The following is a 19,336-nucleotide window of genomic DNA, read 5'->3' on the forward strand; positions in this document are numbered from 1 at the left end:
TCCTTCTTGGACGACTAAAACTGACTAACTAACCTTTTTTTTCTTTCTCCTCTCTCATAGCCAAAAACCGCTACCTCCTTGCATTCAAAACTTGACCAATAAAAATCATCCACCTCTGTGACGTATATCATTACCAAACAACTCTCTCTATAAAACGTCATTCGGGTAATTGCAGAAAACAACCTTCTTTAATTATTCTAACTAAATCTATCTGCTTTACAAATATTTCTTACTAATAGCTACAAACGATACCTGTTTCTCAATTCAATGTCTTTTGTTAATAAACTTTTACCGGTATAATCTTTCGGGGAGAAAAACCACCGCAAATCCCGGTCTATTGTTTACACTTTCTATATACACTTTTATTCCGGGTAAATCCATACCACAATAACCGACTTATTTAAATTTCTTATCGATAATATTTGAAAGTCTTGTCTCTGAGGCCTAATGAACAATTCTTCGAACAACTTAAAATACATATTTTGTCTTATACAGGATGTTTGAAAATTTATATGCCCGTGTCTTTATGAAATATCAATAATTTTAATTTTTATTTAAGTAATAAAATTTGTATATCGGTTTTTTATTGCTTATGGACAAGTACAACAATATATATATATATATATATATATATATATATATATATATATATATATATATATATATATATATATATATATATAACATATATGTAACGTTTGAAGACCCGTACAAAATTCTCTTGTGCGGTCTATTATCAGATAGATGGTGCGATAGGTCAGTTTTAACAAGTCTGTTCTCTCTCTAAAAGTGACCTGTGTGTAATAAAAAAATTAATTAAAATCCTTTGTAAAAGGTATATATTTAAAAACCCAAACGGGCTATGTTAGACAGAACGTTTTCAGAATACATCATTCCATCATCGGTGTCTAGGAGTACATGAATGTAGCCACTAAATATATGGGTAAAAACCCGTTAACAAATAATTAGTTACATTTGTTCGACATTATATTATATTTATGGAAGCAACATAAAGTCCTCGTAGACACACCGTCTCAGGACTTGCAACTTCAACGTGGAGTCATATGTCGCCATGTTACCTAATCCAACGGTAACTTTAACATCATAAGTATTTATAAGATATAATGTCGAACAAATGTAAACTAATTATTTGTTAACGGGTTTTTACCCATATATTTAGTGGCTACATTCATGTACTCCTAGACACCGATGATGGAATGATGTATTCCGAAAACGTTCTGTCTAACACAGCCCGTTTGGGTTTTTAAATATATACCTTTTACAAAGGATTTTAATTAATTTTTTAATATATGGTATACAGTCAAATACAGGAACGTAGATTCCTTGTGGATGTGTGTAATAACTTATGTGATATATTCTTGGTAAACGCGGCTGATTAGATGGAAACCGGAGTACGATTTGAGTATTATAAAACCAATTTATTTTTCACTTATGCAACATTATATATGTATTTGTGAAGCTAATAGTTCTATTTAAATGTTAGTTTAGATATTTTCCAAAACATATCCAAACAATAATCATAGAAGTACGCAAAACCTGTGTTGTGTTTGTGTTACAGATATGTAACGCTAGGTTATAATGAAACCAAAAAATGTTCACAGTGTAGATTGATGATTTTATTTTAATTTGTCGTTCAATATGGTTAAAACAGATATGCAAGAGAAGATTATAGTTGTTTATAAACAATTTTGATTTTATTTTGTTTTAATTTTAGAAGGAATTTGACACTTCAGGAAATGTTCAGAAACAGCATACATTACTCATGCAAAGGAGATATTCATAGAACCAACAGGAAGTCACGTTTTGACAAGATTCTACAGACAAGGATACTGGAGGTACTGTGGAGGTACTGAGATACAGATTTAACAAGTAGTTCTTCCTACTCTAATTTAGATGAACTGACTTGCAGTACATCCGATGAGAATGTAATCTCCGAGCAATTAACGAATAAGCCTGAAAAAGAATCAACATTTATACTAAGACAAATCTTAAAGATAGTATACAAAGGACCTTAGATAAGGATCTTATAGACAATCACGCCATTCCTTTTCCACCGCCAAATTATAAAAAATCTCGTAAAATGTTTTGTGTGTGGATATGCTTGAAAAATTTACTGATAATGATACAATTAATTTACTACAAACCGAGTCAAATAAATATGCTTTTTTCAAGAATTGTACTAATCCGTTAATTACAGCCAAAGAAACTAAATGTTTTATAGGGATTTTGCTTGTCAGCGGTTACGATGATAAACTTTTAAAAAGACACTACTGGGAATCATGAAAAAAAAATATGAAAAATACTCTTGTTAGCGAAGCTATGAGTCGAGAGCAATTTATACAAATTTTAAAGTTTATGCACTGCTCAGAAAATATTGCCATTGATATGTCTAATTAAATGTATAAACTTATACCTTTTATAAACAAACTAAAGAAACATTTTTTGAAACAGTTTGTGCCCGTACAACACATAGATTTTGATGAAGTCATGTTTAAATATCATAGACGACACAGGTGCAAGCAAGTATCAGAGGAAAACCCAATAGATTTTGCTTCAAGATGTGGTGCATGAATACATGCGAAGACAGACAACAATTTGGTTAAAGTATTTCTTTAAATAGAGTTTCAGACGAAACTTCGCTATGATGGGATGAACCATCCTGTCATTCCTGATAAGAAGCACAGATATTGTGCTGGAGAAGTTGTTCATGCAGTACGAGAACTATGTGCAATAAATGTGATGTTACACAAATATTTACTTGATGTTTAACATAATATTTTAAACAAACTCTCGTTAACGTCTATATAAGATCCTATCGTTACACAATATGTAACATTGTTTTTTCTTTGCAGTAAAAAAGGTTCTTTTTTAATAATATTTTTTTCATATGTTTCTACCTCTAATTAAATGAAAAATGTAAAGAATACAGCAATAAAATGTTCTATTAAAAAAAATAATTTCAGTCATAATGGGTTAACAATTTAAAACACAATGTTTTAAAATAAATAAAATAAGCTTTTTTCTAAATATTTTTAATAAATAAAATAAATAAAATAAGAATTTCCGTCAGGAGTTGATGGAAAAAGAGTTGAACTTGCATGTAGGCGCTTAATGATTTCAAAAATAATATTATTTCTTTGTGTTTTTAAGCCTTGAAAATTGTCATTCTGTGTGTGTGTTTCAGTTTAAAATGATTTATAACTCTAAACGATTACCATAAGAGAACTCTTGAACCTTATGTTGGGGTATCTCAGGAAAGTTATTATGCAAAAAAATCTTAGGGGAATATTTTTCCGAACACACTCAAGCTTTTCGCTATGTGTATATGCTTATCTATGTATTATATATATATATATATATATATATATATATATATATATATATATATATATATATATATATATATATGGAATGGGTTTTTCTTGGCAAGAGTGCCAGTTCCCGTCGACCGCATTTTCTGCAGTGCTAAAACATCTACTTTGTACGTGTTCACTATGTCTAGTAAAGATGTGAGTGCTCTACTTCGGTACAGGGATCGGGTATTCCATGTTCCTAATCTTAATTCAATTTTTCGTTTGCAGTTCCGTTCAGCTAATACTTTCTGAGGTTCCGTAACATATTCTTTTTTACAGGAAGAGGTTTTCGGCCTCTAGCCCAACCCCCAACATAGGGCTAGGGACTCTTCTGCTAGGGTTGCCATACCTTGCTCTGTTTTGGTTCGCGGTTGGTATTATTATTTTTCACCTACCCACCAGTCCTAGGAACGGTTAGGGCGTTCCCCTAACGCATCCGATGGAAGACAGACAATAAAAGAAATTACCGAGTATACCGTTATAATTCATATAGTGTTTGAGAATTTTCAAACAACATTCAAATGCATTAAAATAGGGGCTGTGCTATAAGCTCTAGAAAACGTAATTAACAACATAATATATGAAAATTTTACCATGCAAATAAAGCAGGACAACAGCACAAAAACAAATCCCATAAAACTACAACGGGGTGTATGACAAGGAGACAAAATTTCCTAAAAACTATTCACCCTTGCCTTGGTCTACGTCATCAAACTGGGAAAACCAAATCAATATGCAAAGATTAAAACACGAACATAACTTATATGGGTTGTTTTCGGTAAACTAGCATATATCTTGAAAAAAGAATTTATTACTATAAACTTAAAGAAAAATGTGTATCACACATTCAGACTACCAGTTTTAACCTACGAGTTGGAGACCGTAGCTCTTACCTGAAAAACTAGAAACAAAGCAAAGGACAATGAAATAAAACATGATTGGAATATCACTAAAAGATAAGAGTAGAACCACTGAGATCCGACGTAGAACGAAGATATATCGTGGAAGAAAATACAAAAATAAAATGGTGCTGGGCCTGCCACAGTCAGATATGATAATAACAGGTGAACACGGAGAATCCTATAATGAAAGACTTCAAAAGAGATGGGTAGATGGCATAAGAGCAGTGTCAGGCAAACAGTGGATCAGATTGGCGCCAGATAGTGAACGACAGAAGCAATTGGGACAAACTTTCAGAAGTGGATGGAAAATGGCTGACAAAGAAGAGAAGAGCAGATACGTTTATAAAGATCCTAATCTATAGTATGTGTTTGTACATTATGAAGAAATGCCATATCTTCCTTTATTGTAAGCATATGTCATTTTAATTTAAGCACATATAGAAAAAAAAGAAAACATTATTTATTACTTTCCTGTAAGTGCTGCAACTCTTGCAGCTCTACGACTTTCTGTGTTATTACCTTTAAAGAAAAATTCTTACAGATTTGAAACTTGGTAAATATGTTCCTCTTGGTCCAAGTCAGAAGTAGATTAAGATTGAAGTCGATAAGTTAGGGTTATCAGAGTTACAAATAATATTATAGAGATAACGAAATGTCTTAAAAACTTGTACATAATTTCCTTACAACATAATACACGTTGTGTCAAATTTGGGATCAAAAGATGGAATACACAAAAATACATGTGTTATATCGTAGAATTGGATCACATCCCAGGACGTACAAATTGGTAATATTCTTTCTTAAAATAAATCGGTTTACACTTCTACGTCGTGTTAATTTATTTAATTATACTCCTATTTATTATTTATTGTCTGTATTACGCTTTGTAACACTTACCTAATGTCGTACTGGCCTTTCTTTCTTTGGCCAATTGGAAGCGCAGCTTCTTTTGATGACTAGTGGTACTTGGGGACGTTTTTAATGTATTTAATAGGGTCGACTTTTGGTGTTTCTGGTTGTCCCTTGAGTGCTTAGATGTCGGGTGTTTGTTGGAAAGCATCGGGCACTGGGATTCGTTGCTGTGTCGAGATTTAAAGCACCTACCTAGAGCCGTTTTGTCGAGGCTGCACTGTAACGAAAAATATATTGATTTAGTTATTTATTAGATAATCGGAAAAATAATTTTTAAACAGAACTGCAATTATGTTTAAAAGAATCTGTTTTTTTAAAAAAACTTATCAATAAAAAGCATTAAATTTATTAAAAATAATAACACGGTAGTACACTTTAGCTTAAGGCTATCTATAGACAAATATGTTTCTGAAACTATTTTCTATCAATTTTGTATTATCTGCTTTATTTCATCGAAACTAATCAAAATTTTAATTAAAAATACGTTTGTTTCCTAGCACTTATTTTAACTTCGGAAATTGTTGCCAACATTTGTTGTTGTACCACAGAGAAAATAGGGAGATTGCTAAGAAAACACAAAATAGAAACGATATTTAATACCGACAGAAAAATCTCAACCATTTTTCATCCGCCAAAACAAAAATATCGTTAGAAAATCAAGGAGTAAAAAAGTCAAAAACACATCAGATCACAAAACCGACTAGTAGGTGCCTACCGCCTACCTACACACGGACAGGACCAATCACAAGAAGCTTTGCCAAAGACCGTTTGAGAGAAGCGCGTCTTGATCGGCTATAAAAGTAAAAGCATCGGCCAGGCACACCAGAGAGAAAATAAAACACCAGAGAGAAAACACTTTAAAAAACAAAAACAATGCACAATGAAGACATTTCGTAGCTCAAAAACACCCATGGACAATCGCCAAATACAAAGTGGGCCCGGTTGCCTTAAAGAGGACAAGCTCTACATTATTATATTGTTTTATATTTTATATATTTTTCATTGTCATAGATGTATAGATATTGCACTAATTTTGATATTTGTTTCAGGGCTACCTACAAAAAAAACCAAAAAACACGCAAACAATCGTCCTCGGCCACCAAAAAAATTAAAAAATACTAACAAAAACCGAAGCAAGACAACAATTAACAAAAACGCCAAAACCCGGGCACGTAGAGCCCAGCTCCTTGAGCACCAAGTCGCCGAACTGAGCCTGGCTCAGAGCTGAGACTTGAGGCCCAAGTAAGCAATTTTAGTTCGCGGATAAGCCACATTAAGATAACAGGAATATAGCGACAATGCGCTGTCCTGAGTTTGTTGCGTTTTATATTTAATATCTATATAATAGTATAAATTCTGTTTTAAGTTTTGTATTCAGTTGTTTCAAAATATAGTTGTTTTTGTCTCTGTTACATTGTCAGGTATAAAATTATTCTGGTAAAGTTAGGAAACGAGGACATTTAAAATAATCAATATAATACGTGTTATGTGTTATTTCGACGAATTTAAAAGAGTTGTTTTTGTCGTTGAAAACGATTTGTTTACATTCGAGTCCCCTAATATTCCGGTTGAAAAAGAGGTTCTTAGAAAAAATATTGCAAGTCAGGTATTCAATTTTACTAAAACGTAATAAAGCTAGGAATATTTTAAGGTTGTTACGACCGAGTGTCGAGGGGTATTTTGTTTGTTTAGGTTTGTAGGCCACAAACTGGCTGGAGACGTGAAGGGAAATTATTTGGCGTTAAATTTTGTAAAATGTAACGCAGATAGGAGTGAAGCAGGAGATTTTAAACGGAGAAGACGTTTTGCGGACTTTAAATCAAGGGTCGATTCAATGTTCTTGGTGGTAATGTCTTAAGACTGGTTAAGGTGATTAATTTACTCTTTGCAAATAATTGCAGTTTAGAAAAGAGTAACCACCAAAAGATTTGTGTAGATACCGGAAACTGATGAAATTATTATATAGGATGTCTCCGTCGTCAGCTTGCTTCCTCCACCGAACCTAATTTACATCTCTTGATAGTTCGTCCCTGAGTATGGAAATGGTTGCTTTGTCCCTGTTGGAGAATATGTCCAGATAGATGTCCCATAGATGTTTAACAAGTTTTTTTCAAAGTTAAGTGCGAAACAGTGAAATTCAGGTAACTTTTTAAGCGATTAAATTTTAAAGTAAAGACAGACATTTTTTGCTAAAGTAATAATTGCTTTCATAACAATTTAAAAATTGTAATATTTAACCTTGAAGTGGTGCTCTTTATAAATTACTAGAGGTGTTTCCTGTTTCCTTTTGTTTTGTTTGTCCCAAGTGATTCATGACCCTTGGTTTCATATTTTTGTAGTTGCCCCAATCCAACCCCCTTGTCTTTCACTTACCCACGACCTCAGCTCTCCAGCTAACCCCTGAGTGCCGTTCGCATAAGTAACGATTGTTTTTGCTTGCCCTATCTTCGCCCCAATTTTCTACCCCCATAATCTTACCCTGAGGTAGGCAAATATATATCGTCACAAGTTTTGCATTCGGTTAGGAAACCATGGTGTGGTTCTATTACCCAGGACCTCCACATGAAGAGCATTTGGCTGATAGTTGTGCCTCTATCGCGCATAAGGGTGCTATATGGGGGAAAAAGATGGTCTGGAGCATTGGAGCGCGGTGGGGTGACTCCTGTTTTTTACTCAAGTTAACACACCTCGCCACAATGAATTCTTACACCCGACATATTTCTTAGGGGTGAACATTTCTCACAGGCTGGGTTTAATTAAATTGGTTGCTTACTTGCGGAGAGTCAGTTAACTTCAGGCACCAGCAAGTGCGCTACTACGTGACTTGACAATGGCAAGTGCCATATAAGTCTTATGATCTATGCCCTAAAAGTATTTCCTTAAGTCATACACTCAATCTGGCTATAATCAATGTTCTTATGTTTTACAGATTATCAGTTTTTTTGATACTTTTAAACACGATATCTTTCCAAATAGGTTCTTTGAGAAGGAATAGACAAAAAAGTCATACAAGATACAAACTAGATATACAATCGAAAATTAAGAAACAATATTATGCAAAATTATTACAGGAATGTGGATATCAAAATAATTGTACAAGTTATTTCATGTTTTTATTGATATTTTAAACAAAAATCGGTAAAAACTTCGGTAACATCGGTAAAAAGCTAAATATTCAAAAATGAACATATATGATATCCTCGTAGAAATAACAAAAACTTGTATGGTGTCTATTCGCCACCACTGCTATTATCACCGCTAAATAAAGCTTTAGTTGTACGACTGGAGTATGATCCTTGGTTTCTCCAGATTCTGATTCTATATTAAGATAAAATTCTTTATTAAGAGGATTCTTGAGATATTTAGTTAACTCCATTAGAATGCGAAACTTTGGTTTTTTATTTTTTGCTTTATTTGGTATCAGAGTTATTTGTTTTGGTGTTGTGTTTCCATTAATGGTGTGAAACGTCCATAAGCCGTGATAACTTTACCGTATTAAAACTTGCCCACGATACTTCTAAGATATTCGGTACATTCTAGCCGAAAGTTTTGGTTTTGGATTCTTTAAAAATAAATACTTACATACTTTCGTTTATAAGAAACCAGTCAGTTTCTTTCTCCGCATTAACTACTTCAAATGGAGAAGGTTTAGACCTTGACTGCCGAATAACAATATCATTCCATTCTTCTTGAACTACTTTTTTTGCACAAAAAATGAGACTAAAATTACAAGTTAGCTATGAATGTCCTCGTATTGGGTATGCGTTTTATCTTTGATGCTGATTTCAGCCCATGCACCAGGATATGTGAAAAGCGGATAAAGATGTAGTTTTTGTTCTGACCCGGGCAACCATCAGGGAAAAACCATATTTCATCCATTTTTCCGAGTATATGATTTTTTGGATAATGCAATATCATGGAAGTTACTTCATTTTTATCACTTTTAGCCATTCCTTGGTGATAAGTATACATATAAACATCATTGTCTCCAATGTCGTGTACATCAAATACATAGTACTAAAGTTGTCTGCTGTAGAAAACTTTATTTGTAGTCAAATTGGGTAGTGGAAGATTTTGCATAAAGTCAAAGGCTATTGCACATACATTATTACTATGCTGACATTTACGTTTAATTTTTCGTTTTATCTCATAAAATGTATTGGCTTTAGCGTGATGAAGGTTTCTCACTTGAAGCAGTTCCTTATTGATTCATCGATATTCGGTAGTTAGAGTTGGGTTTCAGTTTCATCACATATTGTACAAGTGTTACATCTGGGATAAGAAAAAGATATGATAAATCAAGTTTGAAATATGTTATTATAAACAAAGTAAGAATTCTTGGACTGTGGGTGATGTTCTTTAAAGGCTCTATACATATTTTTTACATTTAACTGTGATGGTAGATACATTTTCTTGGTGCCCAGTCCTCGTGTACAATGACTTTGCCGGCCTTTGAATGAAGAAATGTGAGCTATTATGTTTTCTATATCAGCAGAATGTCTCTTTCAGTACGTTGTTCCTATGTTATTACAGAGAAGCATCGGTACCGTTTAAACCTACAACCAAGATTAAAGTCATAAGCATTAGAAAAACAACTTGTTATTATCCAAAAACTTACCTACAGTCATTTTCTGCTGTTCGGGCTAAAACATCCTTATCACCTTTATGCATTTTGTGGAAAACTCCATGTATTTTAGCGTGCTTTATGGTTTCCCTTCGATAAACTTTTCTTTCCTGTTTTGGTGGTTGATCTGTAGTTCGAATTTCACAATTGCTATCATCTATAATATTAGAGGTATTGTGTTGAACAGTTTCCGCCTTGCTAAACTATTTTTCTAATACAAAAGAAACGCACACAACTGACAAATTTATAGACCAGATCATTCACGCTTAGCGATGACCGTTGACTAAGCTGGGACAAGTGTTGCTTTAACAACAAACCGCATGGACATCAATCTGTTGTTTTTCTAAAACTATCCGAATTTTCTATGTAGTTTACTCCAGACATCTGGGATTTTTACACAACGGAATTTGTGAGATCAATAAATGCGAACAACATATAAGTCGAAAGTGCAAAAAAGGACATTGTGATGTTTTTCAAATAAACTCCTCAACTGTAATCTGACAAAATAATAACGTACAGTAAAAGATATAGAATTAGAAATATAGTAAAACAAGAAAAAATAAATAAAAATATTCAACTACACAAATTTTTCACTTTACACAACTATTAATTATTTTTAACTTCTGACAATACAAACATTTTCTATCAATTTCTGTTGAACTGAAACTAAAATTGAATTATCTGTCAATTATATTGTAAATTACAAACGAGAACTAATAAACTTTTTATTTTGATAGTAAAGATGGCAGGAAATTAAGAAACTTATACTTGCTTTCTGATCAAAACACGATAAAGTAAAATACCTAATTTCTTAGCACATTACTTATTATCAGACATGCCTTAAATTTTCAATAAATTCAATAGAAGAACTTTTGCCTAGCGGTATTATTTTAATTAGTAAAATACTGATCGACATAACTAATTAAACTTAAAATTACTTTTCGCGATATTTTCCCCCTTAAAGCCGTATTTTATTATTGATTTTTTATATGGTCATATTAGACTTTTAAAGTAAAAATTAATAATGTGATCAATTAAGGTGATGTGATGTGATTAATTAATTAATAATGTTTGAAAAATCAATATTATTAATACATTTAACATAACTCTAACTTTACTTTCCATCTGTTCACCAATTATGAGTTTTTCAGATGTTCAGTTCTATGTAATTTTATAAAATATGCGATCTACAGTGAAAGCCAAATAAAGTTGCGTTAACGTCATCATTGTGAACATTTTCAGCGTTGTCAGATGGTTCATGAAGTATGAAAACTAACAGAAAAGAACTGATGTAAACAAAAAAGGTGAAGGTAGCAAATTTCACACTATATTAAATGAAATTTGAAAATGTGTTTCTTTTCCTTTGTTTTTTGTTAATTATATTCATGAATAGATTTCACAAAGTAAGGAATTCCACATTAAAAGTGGTAAGGTTATTACTGAGTTAACAAACCATAAATATAATCAAAATATAACCACAAGCAATAAAATAAAATATTTTTTAATAATAAATGTATTTTCAAAGACAAAACGTGACATTTAAAAAAACAACATCAACGAACTAAACATTTTCTGAATCTGATTCCACATTAGTGTCACTCTCTCCACTATTAACATTTATTACTATTGGACTAATTTTTTGGCAATCAAATATTCTTTCTTTTTCATACCATTTAAATATTTCTCTTTCAGTATGATTGATATAGTTTTTCCACATGTCAGAAGTAATCATGTAAAGTGCCTCATGCCACATGTTTAGGCAGTTGTTAGCGCTGTAACTATCTCTACCAATGGGCCTATTGTAATAATTTTTTGCTATGCCCCAAATTAATTCAATAGGGTTAAAGATACAATGGTAAGGAGAAAGACGTAAAACTTTGTCTCCATACCGTTCTGCCATATCGTCCACTATATACTTGGTTTGTGCTTTATTTCTAAAAATATGTTTAAAATAAATGACATTTATATGTAAGATTATATCTGTATATTTCCTGAGAAGCGATGCGCAACAGTTCTGTTTTGAACATTATATGGGGATAGGGAATGTTTTTTTCTGTCAACCACTCCCCAATAGCACTTTTTGACCATCCTGTATTCGGAGTTTTATGTAATAACATACTGTGTTAATATCCAAACCATTAATATAACTGATATCCAAACCATTTCAAGAAATTTGCCTGATTAATTTCCCCATGATAATCACCAAGTTGAGTTTTTGAACCAGATATTCATTCAACACCCTCTATAAATCGGGTTTCATTTCCAGCATGGAGTATAATATATCTGCAATGATATTATTTAAATGTTCATATAACAACTAATGTTAATACAATAAACCTTTTGCCATCCGTTTAAGTGGTTTTAATACTCTTTATATTTTCATTTTTCCAAGAATGACCAATGATCCCATTTTGAAATGTCCAAGTTTCATCGAGAAGCACGAATTGGTATATACCTTCATCCTTCGCTTCTTTATAAGTTCTCAAGAATTGTACTCTTTTACAAAAAACGTTAGTTACTTCCATAAGTCCGCGTCGTAAATTATCATTCACTCAAACCCAAGTTCTTTGAGCAATATTTTTAAAGGAGTGGTACTACCATTAAATAATTCTTTATCTTTCAGTTGGGACCACAATGACTGAACCGTTACGTGCTGTTCTAAAAGCATACAGAAATAAAATTATGTTAAATGTATATTTGTTATAATCATACTTACTTCTCTGGTACATATTGTAAATGGTATCACGAATAGAGTTTCTATTTAAAGTTGTTGTATTTTTTACTCGTTTATTAGTGCAACGCTTTTTCTTTGGTGACTCGAACTGTTCACCTTTTTTCTGCATTTGATATATGCTGCTTACTGTTCTTACACTGATTTTTAAAGCAGCAGCTACACGCTAAAATAATACAAATTTTTGTAAAGTAAAGTAATGATATTTTATTCGCATATTATCTCTTGCACAGCGTTTAAGGGTAACAAATAGCCATTATTATTCCTTTCTTCTTTAAAATAGTTAACTAATGAAACCACAAGTTCTTTGCATGACTATTCAGCTGTTTGGGCATTTTGACAAATAAATAAATGTTTTTCACAAGATAACCTCAAAAATTGAGGTACTCGATAACACGAGTACAAAAGTCACAGAACACTGACTGAAAACTCAACAAACGACGCGGCAACATGACAATATCTCTGGTAGTGACTAATACTCCGTCATTAATTGGTATTAATTGTATATACATTATTTTGTTACAAAAGTTTTTTTATTGATCGGGTTATTTTTAGAAATGATTGTTTAGCAAACTAAAGTAACATAAGTAACATAACGTAGTAGTGCAGTGACTGGTGAGTGTAGTAGTGTCTGGGGGCTCGGGAGACTGAGACCTCGGAAGCCCTGAAGAAGTTCGTGTTTGGTGCCGTTCGATAGATTTTTGAAAAACATTAAATAAGTGTTTTTTTCATTTGGAAGTGTATTTCTTGAGATATTAAGCCATTTACATAATTTTACTAGGTTATCACGATAAATTGTTGTTTTCTATTCTAACGCCATCTATCAACAATTCGAAAAAAATATTATTTATAAAAGGTACGTATATTTTATGAGTAATTCAAATCTGCAATAAAAAGATGAGAGTTGTTCCTTTTTAAGTTTTCAAAGTTGACTTATCCCTGCCCTAGCGAGTGTTTATCCGCCAAGGCCACAATAACCCAAAACTTCATAATGGTTACTTCTTTCATATAATGTATTTTGGTTATGCGCTGACAAATTTTGATCTTTTATAAAATAACGAAGGTCTGTGGTCATTGGCTCTTAGCCTATAATGTCGTGACGAAAATTTCAGTCTATATGTACACTTCTAATTCTACAACAGATTTAAATTCCAGCTAAATGGAGCAATAATAATGACATTATTTGTTCGACTGAAGTTTTCCCGACAATTTCGAAATATTTTACACGAAACTTTAATCTTAGTTACAGAAAATCCTTACTTTAGCGTAGAGAAATTAGTCTGTATGTACTCAAGAAAGCATTGTGTGCCTCATTAAAATGTACTTTGAAACTTATGCTAAATATCTAAAGTTTTTGAACTTCGCTAGAAATCAGGAAGAACGTTAGCGTTCGGTATAATTTCTACTCTTTTTGCCTAATCACCATCAAATTTGATAGAGCAGTTAAAGTTATTCTATAAAATGTATTTACTACCAAAAATATTTTCACTATGTGAAATTTGTCAGAAAACATTGACATTTATTATCTGTCACATCTAACACCAGTTTTGTTAAAGGAGCTCAGGAAAGAAAACAAAAATTATTTGGCATATATGATACCAATCTTAGTAGAATACGGGTGTCTTCAATATAAATTAATTATTATTGAAGCAGAGCTTCTATACTGGTGTTGTATTAGTTTTGTTCTCTATAGTCAAATGACAAGGAGAACGTCACAGAACTAGCGCTACGAGAAGCGTCCCGAGTAGCGTCATAAAATAGCGATTCTTCACATGGATTCACTACTATCGACGAATTCGTTTCTAGTCATCACATATATTTATCCTAAGCAGGTTTAAATTAAAAACTGCATAAAAAATAACTAACAAACTACATAAGATTACAAACGACATTAAATAAGAAGAAAAAAAGTAAAAGAATATCTGTCAATACCAGATTCAATTCGTAACGATTGTCAAAATTTAAAACTCATAAGTGTCATTCATTAATAACAATATTAAATCATGTGTTTAAATTTTTATTGCAATTTACTACAAAATGATATTCATTTGTATTTTATTATTAATTTATTATTTTGTCTGAATTTGACAGTTCTGTCAGAAGTAAACAACGTATGCTTTGTTCATACGTTAGCAGGTGGCATTAGGAGCAAACTATAATTTATTGAATTATTTTAATATAATATAATTTGTTAAAAATATAAATATTAAAATTACTTAATTCCATTTTTAAAATATTATTTAAATTTTAAGAATACAGAAAACATAGTATAAGTCTTCGCGCTAATCTACTGTACCGCCTATAGTACCATCTTTTTTCTTATATCCTTCTTATTTACTCCCTTTTGTCCTCAATATAAACTGATTATTATTGATATATCTTTTTCATTTACTCGTTCGTTTCTTAGGATATGAACCATATATTTTTGATTGCAGATGGCGAAGGCTTATGCATAAATATGTCCAAAAAACAAATGTTTGCTTCAAAATTAGTGTCTCTCTATCTCTGACTCATCAACTGCATTGCGAATGAAGCTCTGTGTATTGCTAGACTACCATTTGAGTGTTTCCCATTTTTCACAAGAACTTTATTCTCTTCCAACTTAGTATGTAGTTGGGAATGGACAACTTTGAGAAAAAATTTAAGAATATGACTCATTGGACTAATTTTACGAAATTTATTGCATGAATTAGTTGCCTATTACTGAAGCAACCCTATTATTGAAGCAACCAGCAACGACTAGATCATTTGAAGGAGAAATCGTCCTGTTGAAACCCATCCCAAGGATACTCTCATATACCACAATATCATTCAAAGGGCTTTAATTTCCTGGTAGATTAACATTCGCGATGACTATTAATCAATTTCAAGGCCAGAGTATGTCCGTTTGCGGCTTGGATTTAAAAAATCCATGTTTCTCACATGGTCAAATAATTATATGTTGCATTATCTCTCTGTCTTTCTCTCTCCCTCCAATGGCACTACAGCCCAAATCGAGTTTGGCCTTCTCCAAAACATACTTCCAACCTTGCCGGTCCTACGCATATCTTCTCCAGAATATCACATCTAGCCAATTTTGCACGTCCGCTGCCACTTCGTGCTCCCACCTTGTCTGTGGCCTTTCTTTTGATCTTGCGCACTGCATGCAATGCATCAAGTGCACCACTTACTGGTTAACTGAATTTAATTAATAGGTACAATTATTTAGAATATTATATTTATTATTTGAAGCAAAAATAAATTTCTTCATACCTCCTTTATGGAACTTAATTCACATATATAAAAAAATATTATACATAAACTGAAAAATCAAAATTGTTTGGTGAATTATGTTTAAGTGCTAACATCGTAAATTTTGCCTCAGTGTACTTGCAGTATACTGTGGGAGTACATGTATCATATGACCGTGACCAATGGAGGAGTATCCTTGATCAGACTATCCGAGCTGCTGAAGCTCAATCATGAAACTTCTTCTTCTTCTTTGGATGCCGTATCCGTATTCAGACGTTGGCCGTCATCATGTTTACAATTTTCTGAAACCTTTCTCTGTCGGCTGCTGCGCGAAATAATTCTTCTACTGTGGAACCACACCATTGTCTAATATTATGCAGCCATGAAAGTTTCTTTCGACCAATCCATCTCTTTCCTTCCACTTTTCCTTGTATTATAAGGCGAAGTAGATGGTATTTAGGTCCTCTAATTATATGGCCGAAGTATTCTCTTTTTCTCGTCTTTATGGTGTTTATGAGCAGACGTTATGAATTGATCATTTGAAGAACATATTTATTGGAAGTGTGCGAAACCCACGATATCTTTAGGATTCGTCTATAGCACCACAATTCGAATGCTTCTAACTTGTTTAGCATTGTGGTTTTTAACGTCCATGTCTTACAACCATACAATAGGATGGACCACACATAACATTTCAGGACCTTCTTACGAATATTCATCGACAGGTTTCTATTGCATAAAACTGGTTTCCAGGTCATAAAAGCCTTACGTGATATTTCGATCCTGGTTATCATGAACCACAACACATTTTCCAAGCTGTTATTGACTATGATGATGATTATAAATTTTATTTTTTACACAGTGTTTATTAAATCTTGCCCAAGTACTTTCGCTCCTAGAGCATCTTCAGGAGTATTTCGGCAAAATTAGGCTATCCAACAATTCGGTGAATGTCATAAATATTAACTAATACATTTACACAACACGAGACAAAGGACAATCAGTTTAGGAGAGAGAATCATCCTCTCTCCTGCTGTCACCCAATATGAAGCTTCTTCAATTTTATAATACTTTTTGAACTGTTTGTCGAAAGTACTTGAACAAGATTTAATAAAAACTGTGCTCCATATCTGCCTTTTATTTGATTAAAATTCATAATGTATCAATTTCCATTGCTGATTATTTATTATATCGTTGTTTTATTTCTGAAACTATATCATTGCCAACACGGGCATAATGTTTTGTCTTGTAGTGGTATCTCTGTTGTTCTCAGGTATACAGATTACAATTACAGTAGAACCCCTCTAATCCGTCACCCTCGGGACTAGCAGTATGGTCGGAACGCAAGAAAGGTCGGATTATCAGAAAAAGTCATTGTGTATGACGTATGTATGTGTTTTTAAAAAACGACTGTATTATTCTCTACAGTGATATAATAAATAATTATATTTCAATAAAATACAAAAAAGCTTTTGTTTGTACATTATTTATTAAATATGTATGTAAATATATAATGTCAAAAAAGGTAGCATAAAAATTAGTGCTTACCTATGTAGGCCTACTTAGTAAAAAAATCAGTAATAGATTTTTGTTTACAAGATGAAATTCTGGATTTAGCTGCAATGTTCCTCCATTTTTTCATCCACACGATGTCCATCGGTGTTGATGCTGAGTTCTGCTCAATGTACTGAAGGCCAATTTCAAAAGCATTCTTGGCATCGGTGTGTGAAATCCGGACAGGAGGCTGGTCATCATCATCACTGTCGGATTCTGAGTTCACGATTCCGTCACCGTCACGTTCCATAACAGCGGCAACAATTTCGTTATCGTTCAGCACTTCACTGGTTTCGCAGTTTTTGTCACATTGTTCAATCCACTCCTCAACTTCACTAGCAGGTATATTTGCAACCAGGGTCTGAAGATTGGTAACGATTTCCTGCACGTCGTTTTGCTCATCTTCGACCTGGTCAATTTCGATCATAACTTCTGGCCAAAGCTTACGCCAAGATTTTCTTAGCGTGTCAGGATTTAGTTCTGCCCAAGACTCAGCCATTGTATAGATAGCATCTTTAATGTTGAGTGATTTCATGGCTTGGAATATATCACATCCTTCTTCGGATTTTTCTAAAATCGAGCTTATGTATTTTCGGCGATAACGCCTTTTAAAACATTCTATCACGCCCTGGTCCATAGGCTGGATAAGTGATGTGACATTTGGTGGGAGGAAGATAGCTTTTATATCCCCTTTTACTAAATCTTCCTCAGAAGGGTGCGATGGTGCGTTGTCTAATAGCAGTAGAGCTCGAACAGGAAGATTTTTTTTCGTCAAGTCCTTCTCAACACAGGCACAAACTCGTCAAAAAACCAAGATTTGAAAAGATTGCAGTCCATCCAAGCAGATTTTTGGTTGCGATAATAAACCGGTACGGATGATAAGTTTATGTTTTTGAAAGCCCTGGGCTTCTTAGATTTGCCTATGACAAACAGCGAAAGCTTGTGTGTTCCATCAGCATTGCTACAAGGAGCAACAGTTAGCCTATCTTTCATGAGTTTCGTTTTCGCTACGGTTTCATTTGACGCACTTAAGGTTTTGTTTGGAAGCATTTTATAGTTTAGGCCTGTCTCGTCTATGTTATAGACTTGGCAAGGTAACAGTTCATTTTCTTTTACAATTTGTTGAAACTTCACAGAAAACTCCTTAGCCGCCTCGACGTCAGCAGATAATTTTTCACCACAAATTGAGACAAACCGGATACCATGACGGGTTTTCCAACGATCAATCCAGCCTTCACTGGCTTTAAATTCACTTCCGACTTCTAGTTTTTTGTGCAAAATTATTGCCTTTTCTTTTATAATTGGGCCAGATATCGGAGTTCCCTTCCTTCTTTCTTGACTGAACCACATCCATAGAGCACTATCAAGCAGTTCAAGTTTAGGCTTTTTTAATGTTTTTCGCTTTTTAAGAGCGTTTTCTCCATCTACTATCGTCATTGTATGTGATTCAATTTCTTTTCGATTTTTTCTCCAATCCTTAATAGTCGTAACGCCTACATTCAGTTCTTTGGCAATTTTTTGTAGTGATTCACCTTTGTCCAGCCTTTGAAGCACTGCAAGTTTTTCACTTAACGAACGCGTAACGTGTTTACGTTTTGCTCCTGACATGTTGAAAATAATGTACACACTTTAACTCACAAAGTTCGAAATAATACTGACAGAATGGATTGTGATTTTCGGAGAAATTTTCGTCGTAAACAAATCGACCGCCGGGGATTTCCGCGAAGCCAAGCAGGTCGGATTACCCGGAGCGTCGGACTATCCGAGGGCGGACGAGAGGGGTTCTACTGTACATTCACAGGTTTGACATCGTTTGATTTTTACAGTAACTATTCTTTCAGAAATATATTTATATTCTTCTACTTCGTGCAAAAAGTTGTCTTTGGCTGTGTACTAATAGGTCGACTCCTTCTTTGGCTTTGGTTTCATTTACAACACCACTGCAAATCATTAGATATTCATCAAGTATAATTTGACCCTTTCCTACTTTCTTTGCTTCTTGTAGTAC

At 33.2% G+C, this 19,336-nt stretch overlaps 1 protein-coding gene across 4 annotated transcripts in view; it reads right to left on the reverse strand.

Annotated features, from left to right (window-relative positions):
• Positions 1-19,336, reverse strand: part of LOC140434852 (5-hydroxytryptamine receptor 1-like) — a 1,076,278-nt gene that overhangs the window by 167,676 nt on the left and 889,266 nt on the right. For all 4 annotated transcript variants that reach the window (XM_072523427.1, XM_072523426.1, XM_072523428.1 and 1 more), the window contains one exon: positions 5,174-5,405. In XM_072523427.1, the coding sequence (XP_072379528.1) occupies positions 5,174-5,405 (232 nt within the window). The remainder of the gene's footprint in view (positions 1-5,173; positions 5,406-19,336) is intronic.

This window comes from Diabrotica undecimpunctata, chromosome 2 (genome assembly GCF_040954645.1).
Source record: "Diabrotica undecimpunctata isolate CICGRU chromosome 2, icDiaUnde3, whole genome shotgun sequence".
Classification (NCBI taxonomy): Eukaryota; Metazoa; Arthropoda; class Insecta; order Coleoptera; family Chrysomelidae; genus Diabrotica; species Diabrotica undecimpunctata.